Consider the following 19,420-nt stretch of genomic DNA (forward strand, 5'->3'; position numbering starts at 1 on the left):
TAAGATCCCAATGTTTATTTATGCAATAAATAAGAAATTGTTTTTCAAGAATTTTAATAATAAAACTGCAGCCAGCCACATATATAAAGCACTTAGTCCATCCTCGTTTTGACATGCTTCTCGGTGATTTTGTCCTTTTCAATAACGTAAACTACCGCGCCCCAACCTGAGATCGCATCGCGATCCGCCGCGTTCACTAGCGCCTAGAAGAAACATATTAGAAATTATTATACTATTTGATAATTAAGTAAACAATTAAAAACAACAAACATGACTTCAATATTGACAATTTTATTCCTATCCTCAATAAAAATAAATTAGATTTTATGTAACATTCTGATATATGTGAACTAAAAGGCATTCTTTACATATTGTAGAGTTTTAGGGAACAGGATTTATACAACATTGCAAATGTCAACTCGGTACTTGTAACATAAAGCCTTCATTGAAAGCATTTCTAATTAAATTTAAATTTTTATGACATGGGTCCAGTACCCTTAAACTGTAAGAGTACAACTATACACTCATATATAAACAAACAGAAATTGTATCTAAGCCTGGTTCAGTTCAACTCCAGTCCAATATTATAAATAATATTATATTTATCAAGATATATAAAATATTATTGTGACATAATTATACTCATATCAATAGTATTTATTGCCTTACCTGGGAGATAGTTTCGAAAAGTTCATCAGGTTTGAGATTGGGTTCCCAGAGAGCCTCACACATGCCATACAGTTGCTCTGAGCATGTGCCAGAAACTACGAAGTCTTCGGGCTCATTGGGGCAGCCAATCTGTTGACAATAAGATAGAAGAATATTGAAGCCTGTGAATTTTCAGTCAAAAAAAAGAAAATTTGACACATGCAGTGGTAGTGTCCCTCAGATCTTTGCAATTTAAAGCTCTGAGAGGCAAGGTAACTTATGGGGTGGTGTGTCACGTAACAAGGGCGCACAACTTGTTAGTCCTATCATTTAAAATCGCTAAAGAAACATCTTTAAAGACAATAGTAAGCAAATCTTTTCTTGATAAACTGCTTATAACATTCACAAATAATGTATGTGTAAAATTAATTCAAGTAATAAGAGTGGGCCGCCCAGAGCTTCTTGGCATGACATTAAGCGCAAACCTCAACTTTGGCGCTTCTATAGAGTCTAAAGCGCAAACTGCAGCCAAGAAGCTGGGTATCCTTAACAAGGTGAAGCGATACTTCTCACCTGGACAGCTTTTAACCTTATATAAAGCGCAGGTCCGGTCTTGCATGGAGTATTGCAGTCACCTGTGGGATGGCTCAGCGAAATACCAACTAGAGGCTCTTGACTCGATTGATCGCAGAGCCAGGAGGCTTATTGGCGACGAATATAAACTTCATAGTTTAGCCCATCGGCGAAAGGTCGTTGGTCTGTCGGTTTTTTACAGATTATACTTCGGAGAGTGTGCCCATGAGCTCCACCAGCTCATTCCATCCGCCCCCTTTTACCATCGGACATCTAGACGAACGGCGGGATATCACCCTCACCTGGTTGATATTCCTTTAAGACGTACTAAGCGCTTTTCGTCATCTTTTATAATGCGCACAGCCCGTGACTGGAATTCCCTGCCTACGTCTATTTTTCCGAGTACATACAACCCGAATATTTTCAAGGTGCGATTGAATAGGCATCTTCTGGGCGAGCTCGTACCAACGTAGCCTCATCTTTGCTCTAGGGCTAGGTAGTGGTCAAGAATACGTCCATTTTTAATAAAAAAAAAAAAAAAAAAAAAAAAAAGAGGGACCATCATTTAGTACAGTATACCAGTTTTAAATCTTAGACAGTGGTTTACATAAAAATATGAAACATCTTACCAGATCCATATTGCAGACATATGGTGTGTTATCATAAGGGTCAAGTCCGGCTATGACGGGCTCAATGAAATAAGGGCCAAAGCGCTTCTCGTAGAGCAGGTTGGAGAGCATAGCTGTGAATGTCTTTGGCCTCATCAATCTGTTCTCCTTCAATTCATATAAATTCATTCTGAAAAATTCAAAATTTGTTTTGAAAAGGTCTGGGCTATTAAGATAATACATGCATTTATTTAGAGAGCAAAATGAAATATGCAAGCATGTAAGATATTGACAAGCAGTTCATGATGACTTGTTGCTAACAATGAAGATTTTGAGAGGAGTGGGAGGTACCGGTCTTGCTAATGGAGTTGTCCGTTGCCATAATTTTTATATTATTTTTACAAAACTACCATACATAGTAATTTTTACCTGACATTGGTGAAATCATTAATTACAATGATGGGGTCATAACTTTTAAAAGAAGATTTTTGCAATTATTTCTATTAAATTACATTTACTATCAGATTAGAAGCAAGTTTGAGTCTATGGCTGTAGATTATAGTTTCCAAAAGTGATCCCTACCGCCACCCAGTGGGCGCTAAAGAGTCCTAGGTACGGGGCATCGAAAGCAATTGGGGGGCTTTGATGCTGAATGAATGAAAATCAGAATTATCTATTTAAATTACACTACATATACATTTATTTTTCTTTGGGATTTCTTGTATTAAGTTTATATAAAAAAGTACATGTTTTCAATAATTTTTATGGTGGTGGGCATTGAAATTTTTGTACCTTGCCTAATTGGGTGGTGTGTTAAAAAAGTTTGGGAACCTATGTTGTAGATTAAGGTTTAGTACCTGAATTTCAGCCGCTGATATACAGTTTGTGTGTCAGTGGCGAGGCCAGGCAAGCCGACGTAAAGTGTGGGACCCATCTGGTATACTTTGGGAAAGTTGGTGGACACAGTTTGTGCCTGGATACCGAAGCGCTTGTCGGTCGCGATCGCCACACAATCCTTGCCCTTCATCGCCACCACCGCACCTCCATTGTACGCTAGGATCGACTGCAATGATGGTGTTTCATAAGGTAACAAAATTGTACGAGTCAATATTTAAAATAATGTACCAGACAGGTATATTACCCGGCGTCGTATCTAATGATAAATATTTCTTTTTGTTTATAAGAGTGAAATAAAAATTGTTTCTTTGAAACAATTTTTGCAATGTAATGTTCATGACGCTATTATAACCAAAACAACTTTATGTTTAAAGCCGCAAATTTGTGGGTTTTATAGTTTAGTACTATAATTTTGAATAATCACTTACCATTTTATTGTTTAATTAGTATTTCCAGCACTTTTTATAAAATAAGTTCTGAACATAAATCGACAGAAAAGTGAAAAATTGACATATCATTCGGCAAACGCGTCGTGCTTTTTTAATTTATCGGGAGCGCTGTACAGAATAACAGTTTTGCTGTCATTGCGCATTGGCGGAGTTTGACTTTTACGTATTGCATTGCATTTCACTCTAAAATTGCATTTCACGTTAGTACTTGAAAATAAAATTTTGCAGATATCTGTGGTTTGAGTTTTTTATGTTTTTACTGTGTAAAAAAAATGGAGGGTTTTTGTAGTTCCAATTTTTTCACAAATTGATTTTTAATCTAATTATTATTACGTTTTTAGTTTCTTAATAGTTTGTTGCTTGTTTAAGCTGATAGCTCTATAGCCAATGCTCAACAAATAAATAAATAATCTGTGGTTTGAACAATTTCCCAGTTCCCAGAAAAAAATGGCGGCTTTTAGTTTAGCTAAATTACATTTAGAGTTTCCTATTTATTTGTTAGCTTTTTAGGCTCAATAAATAAACAAAATATTACAAAAAAGTGTTCCGTGTGCTTTTTTCTTTATTATTTTCAAATAAAACTCTGTAATAATTATAATAATTCACGTTTAGGCTAATGGCTTGGCCAAAGCCTCAACAAATTAAAAAATATATATTTTTAAATACATTGAATGAAAACCATGGAATTAATAAGTACTTGAAGTACTTATTAATTCCATGATGAAAACAATTGAAAATGAAACTTTTTTCTTAAATAAATCGCGTAAGTTTTGCTTTTTTTTCACTTACAAACGTTCTATAATTAAATAATTAAATATATGTAAATATATAATTCCATTGATTTAATTCCCAAATTATATTTTATTCCACATTTATTACATAAAAACAAATCAAAACAAAATAAAAAATTATAATATAATAATCTTAGTACAGAGTACTAAAAAAACCGACCTCAAAAGTACATGGAATTACATCTGTTTGCCAAGTTTTATTGAAATATCCCCTAGTTCGCCACTATACAGGATTTGCCACAGGAGATAATAAAAATCGGTTCTCACTACTCAAAGTAAATTGAGAGAGAAAATCGCCTTGAATTGGAGAATAGCAAAACCAACCATTAAAGTAATTGGTCCTTAAGTAAAATTTAGGCGCTATTTACAAAAATTAATATTCATGTGTGATCAGCCACCCTTAGAGGTGGATGATTTTCTTCTAAATGAAATGGGACCAATATGGAGGTATCCTCTTTCCAACAAAAAAAGAATCATGAAAATCTGTTCACAAATACCGGAGTTATTACGTAACATACATAAAAAAACCTCCCGTTTTGAAGTCGGTTAAAAATATACACGAAATTTGTGTATCAAGAAGATATTCAGAATCGAATTTTGCCGGTTCTAACCACTGAAATCTACTTGCTCTTCTGTGGCTGATGCTATTTTTCATGTATTTAATTTTTTCTCTGTACTTTCATTAACTCTTTAGCATACATATCCAATCTTGCAGTAATTGAAAAGCCCCAATGATCTTTCATTTGTCGGCATAGATTCAAATCTATTTCCACAATAAGCAACCCATCTTTTATTCTCGAAAGACTTGGAGTTCTTACACCATTAGGTGCAGTCACATAGCTGGAGCCATAATAAGTTCTGGTTATTGGGTTTTCTTTGCCAAAAGTTTCTGTTCCCACTCTATTTATGCTGCAAGTGTAAAAATTATTTGCAATTGCCGCGTTCCTCGCTTCTATTGCCCAAAAGGATTCACCAAATTCCGAAATAGTAGCTGCTGGGTTAAAAACAATCTCCGCACCATTGAGACCGAACATTAACCAATTGAGCGCCTGATGACGGCCGTAGCAAATGTTAATAGCAATTTTACCAAAAGTTGTGTCGAAAACTGGGTGTCCTAAATTGCTAGGGGCGTAGTATGCGGTTTCATCGAAACCGCCAATGCTTGGAAGATGATTCTTGCGATGTTTCCCTACTACTTTTCCTGTTTCGTCAATTACCACTGCAGTATTCCACCAATTATCATTATCTATCTCTAAGATAGGTGATATTATGACTATAGCATGCTCTTTTGCTAAGTTACGAAGAAAATTGACACTTACACCATTGTCAGCTGATTCTGCAAATTCTGCCCAATTATCTTTTTCTCTCGTACATAGGAAGAAAGGCATAGACCACGTCTCTTGCAAACAAACGACGTTCACTCCTTCTAGAGCAGCTGTTTTAATTATCTTTTCAATTTTTGCGAATATAGCCCCCCTCTGTTGCGCAATGAGAGAATCGGTAGGTAAAACAATTGAATGTTGAATTAGGCCCACTTTTACAATTCTCGGTTTTCTAACCTCTTCTTTGCGAGCATCAAATCGGAACCCTGCCACTTCAAAATTATTATTTTTACCTTCTTTCAAAGTCTTTGACTTTAATTCCAATTCACAATGGTCTTCTCTTCCATAGTAGATTCTATTAAACTCTTTTAATTGATCGGGATTAATATTTTTCTTCACAATATTGTCTAAAGTGTGTTCGTTTGCTTCCATGTTGTTACTCAATGAAAACAGATAACACTGTGTGAAAGAGATGAAGCAATATATCTATTCTCTTCACTGCTTATTTTTATTCATAAAACTAGCTATTATTGGTTATATTCGATAAATATTGATAAAATGTAATGTTACGAAATTCTTATGATTATTTTGATTAACATAAAGTAAACTTTTGTTGCTATGATTGTTTTGTGAAGTTGGTATCTGGTAAAGCATCCTTTCATGCTGTGATTCTTTGTGATCCGTTACCTGAGCGGTAATAAATAACTATGCATTCATGTTCAACATTTAAGATAGCTCACTTACAGTATTAATTTGTTGCTATTCTTCTCCAGCGGTAAATATGTAAAAACCCAGTATTAAGAGTAAATAGCACTGTTACATAATCAGTTAACTCGGTAAATATTAAACAGACGCGTGTCGCGCTTGCTTAATTGATTTACACACTCGTATAGGTCTATTGACAGTTATAGTATCTGTGATCGTTAATAGGGATTTAAGGAATGGTGCACATCAATGTTGGTAAAGTTTTGGTGAATTAGTTACCTAAGTAACTAATTCACCAAAACTTTGCTAACAAACTTTACTTACTTTACAACAACAAAACTTTACACAGGGCCAAACAATTATAACTAATCATAATTGTTTGGCCATGTGGTGATTCGTGTTTTGGCAGAGAAAGCGTGATGCTGAACTATAATTACATAGATATGACAGAGAAAGCAATATTCGACGTTTTCCTTTCTTACTATCTCTAATTTCCCAAAAATTCTCGTTTAGTATTCTAAGTTTTGTATGCTAGTTCATTTTCTGCGAAACCTTCATTTTGAAGGTAATGTTTATGTGACAGGTTAGCGTAAAATATTAGCATGCAATTTACTAGTTTGACTAGGTCCTACTTTGGTTGAAACCAGTTAATCTAATCTTAGTTGCACCCTGAGATAACTTTTTTTCTAATTATGTAGTTAAAAGAGTTGTGTTAAGGCAGAGTTCTTTTTATGATGGCTTTGTTGAGTCGTGTCTCGTTGGTTTCAAATTCCAGACGTTGATTAATCATTCATGGCATATGGAAACTTACAATGCTAATTCTACATCGAACTTTAATTGTAACTTTGTTTATGTATTTTTTCTTGCAAATATGCGTAGGCAGGTTAAATTTTCAGCGATTCTTTAATTTTATTACCTTTATCAACGAACGGATAAATATATCACTATACAATAGAAAGTGTCCCAAAGATAAAAAAGCGTAGGTACCTAATTAAAAATGAAAATAACTACAGTCAAAAGCATGTCAACGTTAAAAACAAGCAAAACACTTCAAGGCTACTTAAAATTATTACGGCTTTTTTGTGTGAACAAATCCTAACAATCCCCTCAGTCACGTACACCAACTAGCAAAGTGATGATAAACCAAATATTGTTCACTCGGGATATTGTCTCAAACTTATCGAAGGTCGAAGGCCACCAGGATCGGACCACACCGATAAACGCGCTTAATGCATTCGGCCAACAGGTATTTAAGCGAGGGAGCGATCGAGAAACATCAGTCGTTAGACGTAGGCCCTCAGCACCGCACTACTGCAGCAATCATGGATAACCAGACACCCAGTCTCGAGGCGATCGTAAATAACAATCTCAGTGGACGCGACCTTGACGAGTTCAACCGCATCTACTACGGCAGGAAGGACCACCTCGAAGTCAAGCTAAAAGACAGCTCCATTGCTGCCGCCAAAGATGCTGACTTCGAAATCGCCGCGTACGCTTTCCCCGCCAAACCTGAACACACCCGCCCACCGAGGCTTGTCAAAGTTGGTGTCATCCAGCACTCCATTGCAATCCCTACTGACCGCCCCATCAATGAGCAAAAGAATGCCATGTTTGCTAAGGTAAAGAAGATTATCGACGTCGCTGGCCAGGAGGGCGTCAACATCCTATGTTTCCAAGAACTATGGAACATGCCTTTCGCATTCTGCACCCGTGAGAAGCAGCCGTGGTGCGAATTTGCTGAATCTGCTGAAGAGGGGCCTACGACTCGATTCTTGAGGGAGTTGGCCGTTAAATACGCCATGGTAATTGTGTCTTCCATTCTTGAACGAGATGAGAGCCATTCCGAGATCCTGTGGAATACAACAGTAGTCATCAGTGATAATGGCAACGTCATTGGCAAGCATAGGAAGAACCACATTCCCAGAGTGGGAGACTTCAATGAGTCTAACTATTACATGGAAGGTAACACTGGCCACCCAGTTTTCGCGACCCGCTATGGCAAGATTGCGGTGAACATTTGCTTCGGCCGTCATCACGCTCTTAACTGGCTGATGTACGGTCTGAATGGCGCTGAAATTGTTTTTAACCCTTCAGCTACTATCGCAGCTGAGGCAGGCAGTGAGTACATGTGGAACATTGAGGCTAGGAACGCTGCTATTACCAACTGCTACTTCACAGCTGCTATTAACCGGGTGGGTTATGAAGAGTTCCCTAACGAATTCACGTCCGCTGATGGTAAGCCTGCACACAAAGACTTGGGTCTGTTTTATGGCTCGAGCTATTTCACTGGTCCCGATGGCGTGAGATGTCCTGGACTGTCCCGTACCAAGGATGGTTTGCTCATTGGAGTATTGGACTTGAACCTGAACAGGCAGATAAAGGATCGTCGCTGCTATTACATGACCCAGAGGCTTGATATGTACGTCAACAGTCTAAGCAAAGTTTTAGACTTGGATTACAAGCCTCAGGTTGTTCATGAAAGTGATAAGTAACTCCTTCCACGATAATATCAAACAAGTACACACCATGACTGTCGCATACAATGTACCTGTGAATTTAATTTTAATTTAGATCTATAGTTGACCTTGTTTATAAACAATAATAAAAGTTCTTTTCATCCTCCAATAATTAGTTTTTGTTTACTGAGAAATAAAACCGGATTGGACTAAAACTTGCACACCTATACATATGAATATGACATACAACATAATGACTTTTATTCTAGACTAGCTGGTGCCCGTGATCCCGAGAATTTTGCATTTTTTCTTCGAGAATTTGTCGTTGTAATTTTGTAACTTAGAAATTTAAGAGGAAACTAGCTCACCAGAACTATACATATTGATTTATATATTAATAGCTAGTGCCCGCGACTTCGTCTGCGTAGAATAAGTAATTTTTTCGATTAGCCTACTGTATTATACTAATTTTCATAGTTTTATAGGTTCTCCATAGAAAGTTTCATGCCCTATTTCACCCCTATTAAAATTTATGTTTGTGACATAAAGTAGCCTATGTCCTTCTCCTAGGTCTCATCCACCTCTGTACTAAAATTCATCAATCTTGGTTTAGCGGTTAAGTCCTGAAAACGTGACAGTTATTTTCGCATTTAGAATATCAGTCTGGATTAGAATTTTTTTCCCTAAAATTTTGGATGACACAACAATAATATATATACATATATATCATATATTAAATATAATTATATTAATATGTTTATAAATTAATATTAATTTATTTAAATAGCTTATAAAATAGAGCATAATATTGAAGATATTAAGGAGATTGGTTAATCTTTAAATAGTATAAATATTATAAAATTTATAAAAATAGTATTTTATTTTTAATAACTGATAACAATACTAATTTTCGATAAAAACAGCGGACGTATAGACGGTTACCGAAGATATGTAAAACGGTTCCTGCTATGGCGATTAAGAGTCAATGCTTTTTTAGATCTGAGTCGGTTGATCATTTTTGATAACCCGGGTCGATCATGAACCATGTGTAGTGTGATCGGGTCAAATGATTCGATCATGTGTTCGATATTTTATCGGGTCATTCGTCCCTCATGATACTTCCATCGATGGTTTAACTATCAGACACCGTAACTCCATTCATCCAAGTTTTACAGGAGGATAAAAAAGGTATCTGCTGTATAATTTTTAAGGAAATGTATTATATTTTCTTTTTTAATATAATTTTATTTGTATGAGTACTCATTTTCAACCAAATAATGCTATAAATCATTTGATCTAGTATTCAAAGTGGTCTTACGCACTTGGAAATTCTAAGCCTTCAGGATTTAGGAAGTATGCATAAATATACGTAGATTTTTTTTGTATTGTATTCCAAATGCGATGTGATACGTAGTATTCAAATAATATACGATTAAATATTAGAAAATTATTTATTTTTTCGTGTTATCAGTCTCTCTTAAAATAAAATAAAATTAACAAATTTCAAATTACTTATTAAAAACAGAATTACGACACTATATTTAAGTATTTTTTATTTTATACAATTTATTTTAAAACTTCAAATTATCACATTCTCGTCATAATCAGTCTCATTGAAAAATAACAAAAAATCTAATTACTAAAAAGAATAAACTCAAAATCGTGCAATTAACACTGGCTTACAGCCGAAATTAATAAAATTTTTAGGAACATGAACATTAAAATTATAAAAACAATAAAAAATGAGGTAAATTGTCATAAAAGTTATGATAATCCTTCTCCATGGTTTTTTTTTAGTTCCTGGAGGTGCTGATATTTTTCGGCCTTAATTTTCAAGCGCGCATTGTACAATTGAGGTATATTCTCAAATGGCACAAAAATCCATCTTCTTAGTTCGGATTGGAAGATCTACCGAATGTGTGGAGGCATGCGGAAGCTTAAACTAGATTTTCCCATCAGAAGAGTATCTTAAGCCACGACAGGATCCCCTGACTTTTTGCCTGGTCTTATTGATTTCAAAAAGAGAAGGGTGTTCTCTATTTAAAAAAAAATGGTATTATAAATATTGCACTTCATAGAGATTCTTCTTACAGGCAATTTTGGAGATGTATGCGTAGTTCCTGCTACGTTTATTTTTTTTATTTGTATAATATATTTCAATAGTAGCGTGCATACTGTACATTTGATGACATTTATGGATTTAGACGTAATTCCATTCGATGTATCGCAGTATTTTACGCCAGATGGCATTAAAACATGATTTTGACAAAAAATGGAGTTACGAACTTTGATAATTAAACCATCAATATGGCGTTTAAAAGTGTCAAATTATACAATTAGTTTTTATTTTTTTCGTGCTGATGGGTAATGTGTCTATACTTAAATGTACCATTGATAAACCACACTGGACACTAAAATTTCTTTTCAAACTAACTTTGTTACAAAACAAAAATACATAAGAAAAAACTTATGAGCATTCAAAATTACTAATTTTATTATTCATTAATATTTTAATATTAGCTAGCGCACTCTTAAATAAACACTCCATACCGAGAAAAAGATTAAACTTACAAAATTACCATGTAACGGACACTACGCCACAGAGCAATTAGGATGAATGAATGATTGATAGACTCATTGATCCGTTAACCCGTTGACTCGTTGATTGAACGTAGGTTCTATCGAACCATCCAGGTTAACCAGGTTTATATATATATGTAAAGTAAATTATATATTCTGGTTATATACTCGATGTATCGATCGAATGCTCTATCCAACAAATGTTCGACTCAAACGAAGAGTGAGAAGGCGAACCGTGTCGTGAGTGGGGACTTCACGTGAGAGTGAACGAGACAATAATAATATTTCGAATTGTTGAATAATCTCTAAAATTATAGTGTTAAAGTCAAATATTGCGCGCATAACCCATAAAACTCTAAAATGATCGGGTTATTTAGAAGCTAGTAACAGGATTATCGGGTCACAGGTGCTGATCGAATAATTTTGATTCGATCGAACACGATCGACACATATCTAGTTCATTTTGCTCGGATCGAGCGGCAGAGATACTGGCTTTATGTCAAAATAAATTTTTTTACAAACGAAATTAAAGCCATTTGAAAAGCGTATATCATATACTATGCGTGTTCTATTTAGTTCCGTTGATATAAATAAAATAATTGGTATATGTAAAGTACCATTGTACCAGTAGTATTGAATACATAATCTTAAGTTTGGAATCCTAAAAACAAACAAACGTCCAAACTTACTATTACACAAAACTGTACAGAGAACATAAGCGAGAACCAGTGATTCTTTTTATAATAAACATGTGATAAGAGTATCTTAATTACTTTTTGGGTTACATAAGCCTTGACCTATTGGTTATGTATGAATAACAAAATAAAATTGTTTTACCTACGAAACTATGGCCTAAATGAGTTCATATTTTATAGTAACTGATGATATGTATGTGAGTATATGTACAGACGGCAGCACATCAAGCAACACATTAACGGATCTCGTACTGTTGCACTGAAGGCGATATTGGAACAAAATTGCCAGCTTGCTGTTGCCTGTACTGTGTAGCTTTTGCTGTTGACTGTACCTTATGAAGGTAGGCCGTAAGTAGCATTAGAGCAGAGACTGTGAAAGAGTTCGTCCAGGGAAGTACTGTTACTTTACATGTTTCTGCCGCCAAGCAGTAACGTGGGCATTACTGCGTTAGGTGCTGGTGAAGTTACAGGCACATGAGACTTGTCAACTTGTGTCTGAAGGTGACGAGCGCAGTGGCAGTGCCCCTAAGATCTTTGCGATTTAAAACTCTGAGTGGCACTAGAACTGTTATGGATAGGCGTGTCGCTTACCATCAGGCGCACAACTTGTTCGTCCCGTCACTTGGTACTATAAAAAAAGTATAAGTTGATTTGTCATATTGAACGGTCACTTCTCAAAAATAAAGTTCAAAAGAGTAAAAATGAACTGATTTAAAATTGCACATATCTGGGGTTTTCTACTTCACTTTTCTAGTTTCAACAACTTTTTTTATACACCACGTGACGGGACGAGCAGGTCGTGCGCCTGATGATAAGCGACATGCTTGTCCATAGCAGTTGCATTGCCACTTAGAACTTTTAATCGTAAAGATCTGAGGGGTGCTGCCACCACGCCCATCACATTACGACATAACTTCACGACAAAACTTCAACAAGTCCTATGTAGGTACCTGTAATTTCATCAGCACACTTACCCTCCTTAACCGGAACGCAATAATGCTCACATTGCTACTTGGCGGCAGAAACTGATAAGTTGGCAGTGCTTCAGTGGACGAACACTTTCATTAAGGAGGAGAACGAATTTTTGTAACGGTATAGTATATACAATAATGTACTCTATGTCAATTGTAGATACGAGCCAAAAACAGTACGCGTGTCTTCTGGATAATTCTCGAGCAGTCTCGGAAATTCCTACAGCTACCGTCTCGTATCTAGTGTGTACGTTACACTATTGATATAAAATTCATAGTACTACGTACTATTTCGTTACAAAAAATAGTTTTCCTCCCGTTCCGCTGTAATTTAAATTCAGCCCAAGAGGGTGACTTTACGCATTTCAGTATTACCGCACCTCATAATGGACTTACAAATTTGACGACAATAAATTATTTACAAGGCAATTACAACATTTCTATGTACTTATTATTCAGTAGCAGTAGAGTTGCTAGTAAAAGAGTTCGTCCAGGAAAGTATTGCCACCTTATCTATTTCTGCCTCCAAGCAGTAATATGAGCATTATTGTGTTCCGGTTTAGAAGTGTATGGGTGCTGGAGAAATACAGGTTACGTTTCAGAGTGACGGGCGCAGTGGCATTGCCCCCTTAGATCTTTCCGATTTAAAGCTCTGGAACTGTTATGGACACGCGTGTAGCTTACCACCAGGCGCACGACTTGTTCATCCCGTCACTTAATATTAAAAAAAAACATGAAAACCTAAATCGAACTATGTAAATACGTAGTTAGGTACAACAGGTGAAAAAGCTTTATTCCGAAGGAAAATATGTAATAGAGTAGCGGATGCCTCACTTCGCCTGTGTACGGTACAAAGTCAAGAGCATATCTAACTCAACTCTTAGGATTTAAATTCAATGTTATGCCGCGGTCGAAAGAGTTAAGTTTGTTATGCTCTTTGTTGTATATAGAGACATTATAAAGTACAAACGCTGCTATAGAATATAAACGAAGAATAAAGAAAAGCTATTGCAAAAACATAAGTAGCCATGTTTCTAATCTAACGTAACCTTATTGCTCAGGCCACACAGAAGCGGCCGCGGAACGGTTCCGGGCGCGGGAATTTTTGTAATGTAAGGGTTTCATTATGAACTCTGCCACACTGAAACACACGAAGGCCCCGCGTCGGCCGCGCGTTTGTACGATGTGCCAATAGTTTTTTTTTAACAATTCCCTCAATCACGTACACAAATTAATAATTAAAGCATATTGTCATATTGTACTGGGATATTATCTCAAACTTATCGAGGGTCAGACCATACTGATAAACGCGCTTTAAGCATTCGTCCAACAGGTATTTAAACGGGGGAGCCATTGAGAAACATCAGTCATAGGACGTAGGCTCTCAGCATCGCACCACTACAGCAATCATGGACAACCAGACACACAGCTTCGAGGCGATCATTAACGATAACCTCAGTGGACGCGATCTTGAGGAGTTCAACCGCATATACTACGGTAGGAAGGACCACCTCGAAGTCAAGCTAAAAGACAGCTCCATTGCCGCCGCCAAAGATGCTGATTTCGAAATCGCCGCATACGCTTTCCCCGCCAAGCCTGAACATACCCGCCCACCGAGGCTTGTCAAAGTTGGTATCATCCAGCACTCCATTGCAATCCCCACTGACCGGCCCATTAACGAGCAAAGGAATGCCATGTTTGCTAAGGTAAAGAAGATTATCGACGTCGCTGGCCAGGAGGGTGTCAACATCATATGCTTCCAAGAACTATGGACCATGCCTTACGCAATGTGTACTCGTGAGAAGCAGCCGTGGTGCGAATTTGCTGAATCTGCTGAGGAAGGGCCTACGACGCGATTTCTGAGAGAGTTGGCCATTAAATATGCTATGGTAATTGTGTCTCCCATTCTTGAAAGAGATGGGAACCATTCTGAGATTCTGTGGAACACGACAGTAGTTATCAGTGATACTGGTAACGTCATTGGCAAGCATAGAAAGAACCACATTCCTCGAATAGGAGACTTCTGTGAGTGTTATTATTATATGGAAGGTAACACTGGTCACCGAGTTTTCGCGACGCGTTATGGCAAGATTGCGATAAATGTTTGCTTCGGTCGTCATCACGTTCTTAACTGGTTGATGTATGGTCTGAATGGCGCTGAGATTGTTTTTAACCCTTCAGCTGTTATCGCAGCTGAGACAGGTGGTGAGTACATGTGGAACATTGAGGCTAGAAACGCTGCTATTACCAACTGCTACTTCACAGCTGCTATTAACCGGGTGGGTTATGAAGAGTTCCCTAACGAATTCACATCTGCTGATGGTAAGCCTGCTCATAAAGACTTGGGTTTGTTTTTTGGCTCGAGCTATTTCACTGGTCCCAATGGCGTGAGATGTCCTGGACTGTCCCGTACCAAGGATGGTTTGCTCATTGGAGTATTGGATTTGAACCTGAACAGGCAGATCAGGGACCGTCGCTGCTACTACATGACCCAAAGGCTTGATATGTACGTCGACAGTCTGAGCAAAGTTTTAGACTTGGATTACGAGCCCCAGGTTGTTCACGAGGGTGACAAGTGACTCCTTTCGCGACGGTGCCAAACAAATCCACATCATTATTGTGGCGTAATACATACCTGTGAATTTAATTTTAATTTAGATCTAATAGTTGACGTTATGCGTGAACAATAAACAATATAAAAGTTCTTGTCATCCTCCAGTAATAACGTTTTGTTGCTAATGACAAATAAAACCGGTGAAGTGCAAGTACAACTTATACATGACTTTTATTTCCGATTTTTCATTTTGATACTAATATGATTAGACTTCGCATTTGACGTAGTAAACAGTTTTAATGAAATTGGCTGAAATTTGGATGTACCGAAAGGTGCGCAGGCCATATTTCATATCCCCCGATCCGAGACGATGATTGAAAGGTGGCGCTGGTGCCCCAAACGGCCGCTTCAATGGCCGAACTGCCGAGTCGAAGCCCGAACGGTCTTAATGCCACAAGTGTGGTAAAACTTTAAGGCGATTACGTGTTACTAAATGTAGTGACTCCCTCACAATAAACAATTGATAAGTGTATTTAAATCATGCTTTAAATTACATAAGCTTTGACGTATTCGTAACGTGAATAGCAAACAAAATTGTATTCCTTATAAAGCTGTAATTCTGAACGAGTACGTATTTTATAGTACCTAATCACGAATGTCCATATAGACTCAAGAATGTATGTTAAAGATAATTTAAGTAAGTAGCAGATTTGACTTTTTTAAGTGGTCATTATATTATCTTACTGTCACATCTTAAAGACAAGCCTGGAAGAAATATCTTCAATTAGAGATTAGGCTCCTTAAAATTACATTAGCCGTTCTGGCTTTTTCCATCACGTTTTTCCGCACTTTCACTAACTGTACATAGAGACAATAAAGCTGCTTTTTGCTCTGGATTCACGAGGCTTGCTGGTGTGACTACTTGGAGAGCTTTCATGGAGTCACAGCCCGTGACATCCATTACGATAATGATGTTTTCTTTGTAGGGTTAACACAACGAACTTTTCAATTAGATTTATATATATATAGCGAAATTTCTTATTATTTTTGAAAGTACACTATACTAAAATCGGTGGTTATATAGAGATTTTGATGATTACTTTACATCAATAATAGGAAAAATAATTTAAAATGACGAAGTATGAAACTGTAAGCCAGAACATTAGGCTTAGAACTAAGCATCTACGCAAACAAAAGTCATTAACAAGAATACAAAAAAAAACCTAGTAAATTTAATAGATCTCGTAAAACAAACTTAGACAAAAACAAAAAAATATGTAAATACACAAAAGAAAAATTCACACAGCCAACTGTCGAGTGTTCGTAAATTGCGAGAATTCAAAATACCTATACCGCTTACATTTTTTTAAAAGGTGATAAAATCTTAAATAAACTAAATGATTTGGTGATTTTTTATTATTTTTTCGTCGTCGTCGCTATACCTAGGTCTAGAAAGAAGACCGATAACGAAAATACTGTAATGGATACACATTCAACCAAATCATCAGAGATTCAGCAGACTATTATTAATGTGCCTGGAAAAACAATAAGTAACATTTTCTTTTAGCAATTGTCCAAGATCAAAAAGAAAATAGATAGATCAAATATCAATAGTAGTAGAGATACTTGTAAAAGAGTTGGTCCAGATAAGTACTGCCACCCTGCCTATTTCTGTCGCCAAGCAATAATGTGAGCATTACCTACTGCGTTTTGGTTTTGAACGGTAAAGGTGCTGGTGACATTACAGGCACACGGGAATTATCAACTTGTGTCTCAGGGTGACGGGCGCAGGGGCATTTCGCCAGAAATCTTTGCGATTTAAAGCTGCTGAATATTGCTTACGGACAGGCGTATCACTTACCACCAGACGTACTACTTGTTCATCCCGTGACTTGGTATCATAAAAAATCTGGATTTAAAATCGCCTATTATTTATTTTTTCAACCAAATCAAAACCATTTCAGTCAGCCGTACCCATGGAATCTAAAAAGTCCAAAACGTTTGGTTTGTTTAAATAACAAATACACGTGATTTGACATTCGGGAAAAAATAGTTTTATTTCCAATGTTTGCGTTTGCTACACGCAAAAACCTAAAAACTCGATAAATCATGCCTATTTGTATAGAATAGATACTGAGATTATGTATTTATTTGATTAACTATAGACGAGCAGCTTTCGCTGGCATGTCTACATCACATAGTGTTGAAATTTATATCGTTTGTTTTAGTCAATTTTTTTAGCACTAATTCACTCTTTCGTAACCAGTTGCCGAGCTTGTTTTTGAAGGCATTAACAGAGACAGCAGAAGCAACATCTTCCGGTAGCATGTTCCAATTATGCACCACTCTGTTGCTGAAAAAATTGTGTGCAGCAGGAGTTTTGGAAGGTGCACGAACTAGTTTGAGATGGTGGCCACGTGATGGTTTAAAGTTTTATTTTCTTTTAAAGATGTTTTGTATTGCTCGTAGATTGTACTGACTCATCAGAATTTTATAAGTCTTGATGAGATCACCACGAAGGTGTTTTTCTTCCAGAATAGTGAGGCGTAATACGCGTAGTCTCTCCTTATAGGATTTGCGTCGAAGAGCCTGTGGCATTTTAGTTGCCTTCCTCCGAACTTTTTCAAGAAGGTTTATGTGTTTTTGGAAATAAATAATTAGTTAATGATAGGAACACCATGTTCAGCTCATTTACATTCACATTAAGCTAATTAGTTGGCGTTGGCGTTCTAAGCAGGAAACTGTCAAAACACATTTTGTGATAGTGGTAAGCGACACGCCTATCCATAACAGTTACAGTGCCACTCAGGGCTTTAAATCACAAAGATCAGAAGGGGCACTGTCACTGCGCCCGTCACCCTGAGACGTAAGTTCACAAGCCCCATGTGCCTGTAATCTCACCAGCACCCTTACCCTTCAAAACCGGAACGCAGTAAAGCTCACATTACTGCTTGGCGACAGAAATAGCTAAGGTGGCAGTAGGTAGGTACTTTTATTGGATGAACTCTTTCACGCGGAGTTCTGCTACTAAATTTTTACATTTGATATGATTTCTCGTACGAATTGCTGAAATATGTAACGTAGATTTGTATGAAAAACAATTAGTTACTTACAATATTAATTACAATTTTTACGAAATGACAATAAAGAAGATGAAATTGTATATCGAATTAAGTGACTTTTATTCATATGTGCAAGTTGCGTCCAATGTGCTAACGTCATGCTAGACAGCCCTGCGAGTGTCGCGTAGTGTCACTGCAGGCGGTGGAAGTCACGGGAGCAGCGCCAAAGTGCACTTTGGGTAAAATGCACGATCACGCGGCACTACGCTACAATTATCCTCGACTCGGTGTTTTACTTTTATCTATACGGATGAGATCTTTCGTCTGAAGGGTACAGAATTTTTTAGCATAAAGATGTTATTCTTTTACGCGGCAGAAAAAAAGTCTTCACCCCACAAAGAAAAATAATAATTCGATTAGAGCTATAAATATTTTAGCTGTTTGTTTCACCGCGGGTAATTAGAGACAGTAGGTTTTTAAGAAACATGGCCGTACTTCCTGTTTCCGGCGCATTTTAATTTTTCATTTACGGCGCGCGGTTTCAATTTTTCCTCTAATTTCTCATTAAAGTTGGCGCGCTCTGCCCCGGGAAATATTTTTAAATGTAAATTAGTAAAAATGATGCTCTGGATAATTAGCTGTTATTTATGTTTGGTTTTTAAAGATTAGGTTGGGCTTATTTCCAAATATTTTATTGGATAAAAAAAAATAAGGCGACTAACGTGTATAACATGGAGTAAATTGCATAATTTGTAAAAAAACCGCATAATACTATTTATAAGGCTAAGGACACGGTGAGCAAGTGCCTATTTTGAAATTTAAATATTATTGGTCCATATCCAGGTACGTATCTACCAATCTGCCTTTCACTTAATTCGTTACGGATTCGCTCTGGGTCTTTTGGAGGGAAAAGTGTTGTTTTTATTTTGACTTTCAATTATTTTGTGAAATCTAGTTTAAAGTGGAATCGGATAGTGCTATTGTGCCTTAATCGAAAATTATTTACCGCGAAATTATACGAATCTCGAAATAAAATAACTCCAATAGTTCTAAGGAATCCCGAGTCAATCCAAGCATGCCGCCTCAAATTGCCTATCCTTTTTGTGGCG

At 36.7% G+C, this 19,420-nt stretch overlaps 1 protein-coding gene and 3 pseudogenes across 1 annotated transcript; 2 read left to right on the forward strand and 2 right to left on the reverse strand.

The window, feature by feature from the left end:
- Positions 1-43: 43 nt before the first annotated feature.
- LOC113234750 (proteasome subunit beta type-3) lies at positions 44-3,284 on the reverse strand. The gene is made up of 5 exons (XM_026470213.1): positions 3,155-3,284; positions 2,687-2,892; positions 1,851-2,019; positions 670-798; positions 44-203 (listed from the first exon to the last, which is right to left on the reverse strand). The coding sequence occupies exons 1-5, from the start codon at positions 3,155-3,157 to the stop codon at positions 93-95; spliced, it is 618 nt and encodes a 205-aa protein (XP_026325998.1). The 5' UTR covers positions 3,158-3,284; the 3' UTR covers positions 44-92.
- Positions 3,285-4,416: 1,132 nt separating this feature from the next.
- Positions 4,417-5,807, reverse strand: LOC113234749 (annotated as a pseudogene).
- Positions 5,808-7,207: 1,400 nt separating this feature from the next.
- On the forward strand, positions 7,208-8,639 carry LOC113234697 (annotated as a pseudogene).
- A 5,425-nt stretch (positions 8,640-14,064) lies between these two features.
- LOC113234746 lies at positions 14,065-15,464 on the forward strand (annotated as a pseudogene).
- The last annotated feature ends 3,956 nt before the right edge of the window (positions 15,465-19,420 follow it).

The sequence above is a fragment of the Hyposmocoma kahamanoa genome, unplaced genomic scaffold (genome assembly GCF_003589595.1).
Source record: "Hyposmocoma kahamanoa isolate Upper Pololo Valley unplaced genomic scaffold, ASM358959v1 86, whole genome shotgun sequence".
Taxonomy (NCBI): Eukaryota; Metazoa; Arthropoda; class Insecta; order Lepidoptera; family Cosmopterigidae; genus Hyposmocoma; species Hyposmocoma kahamanoa.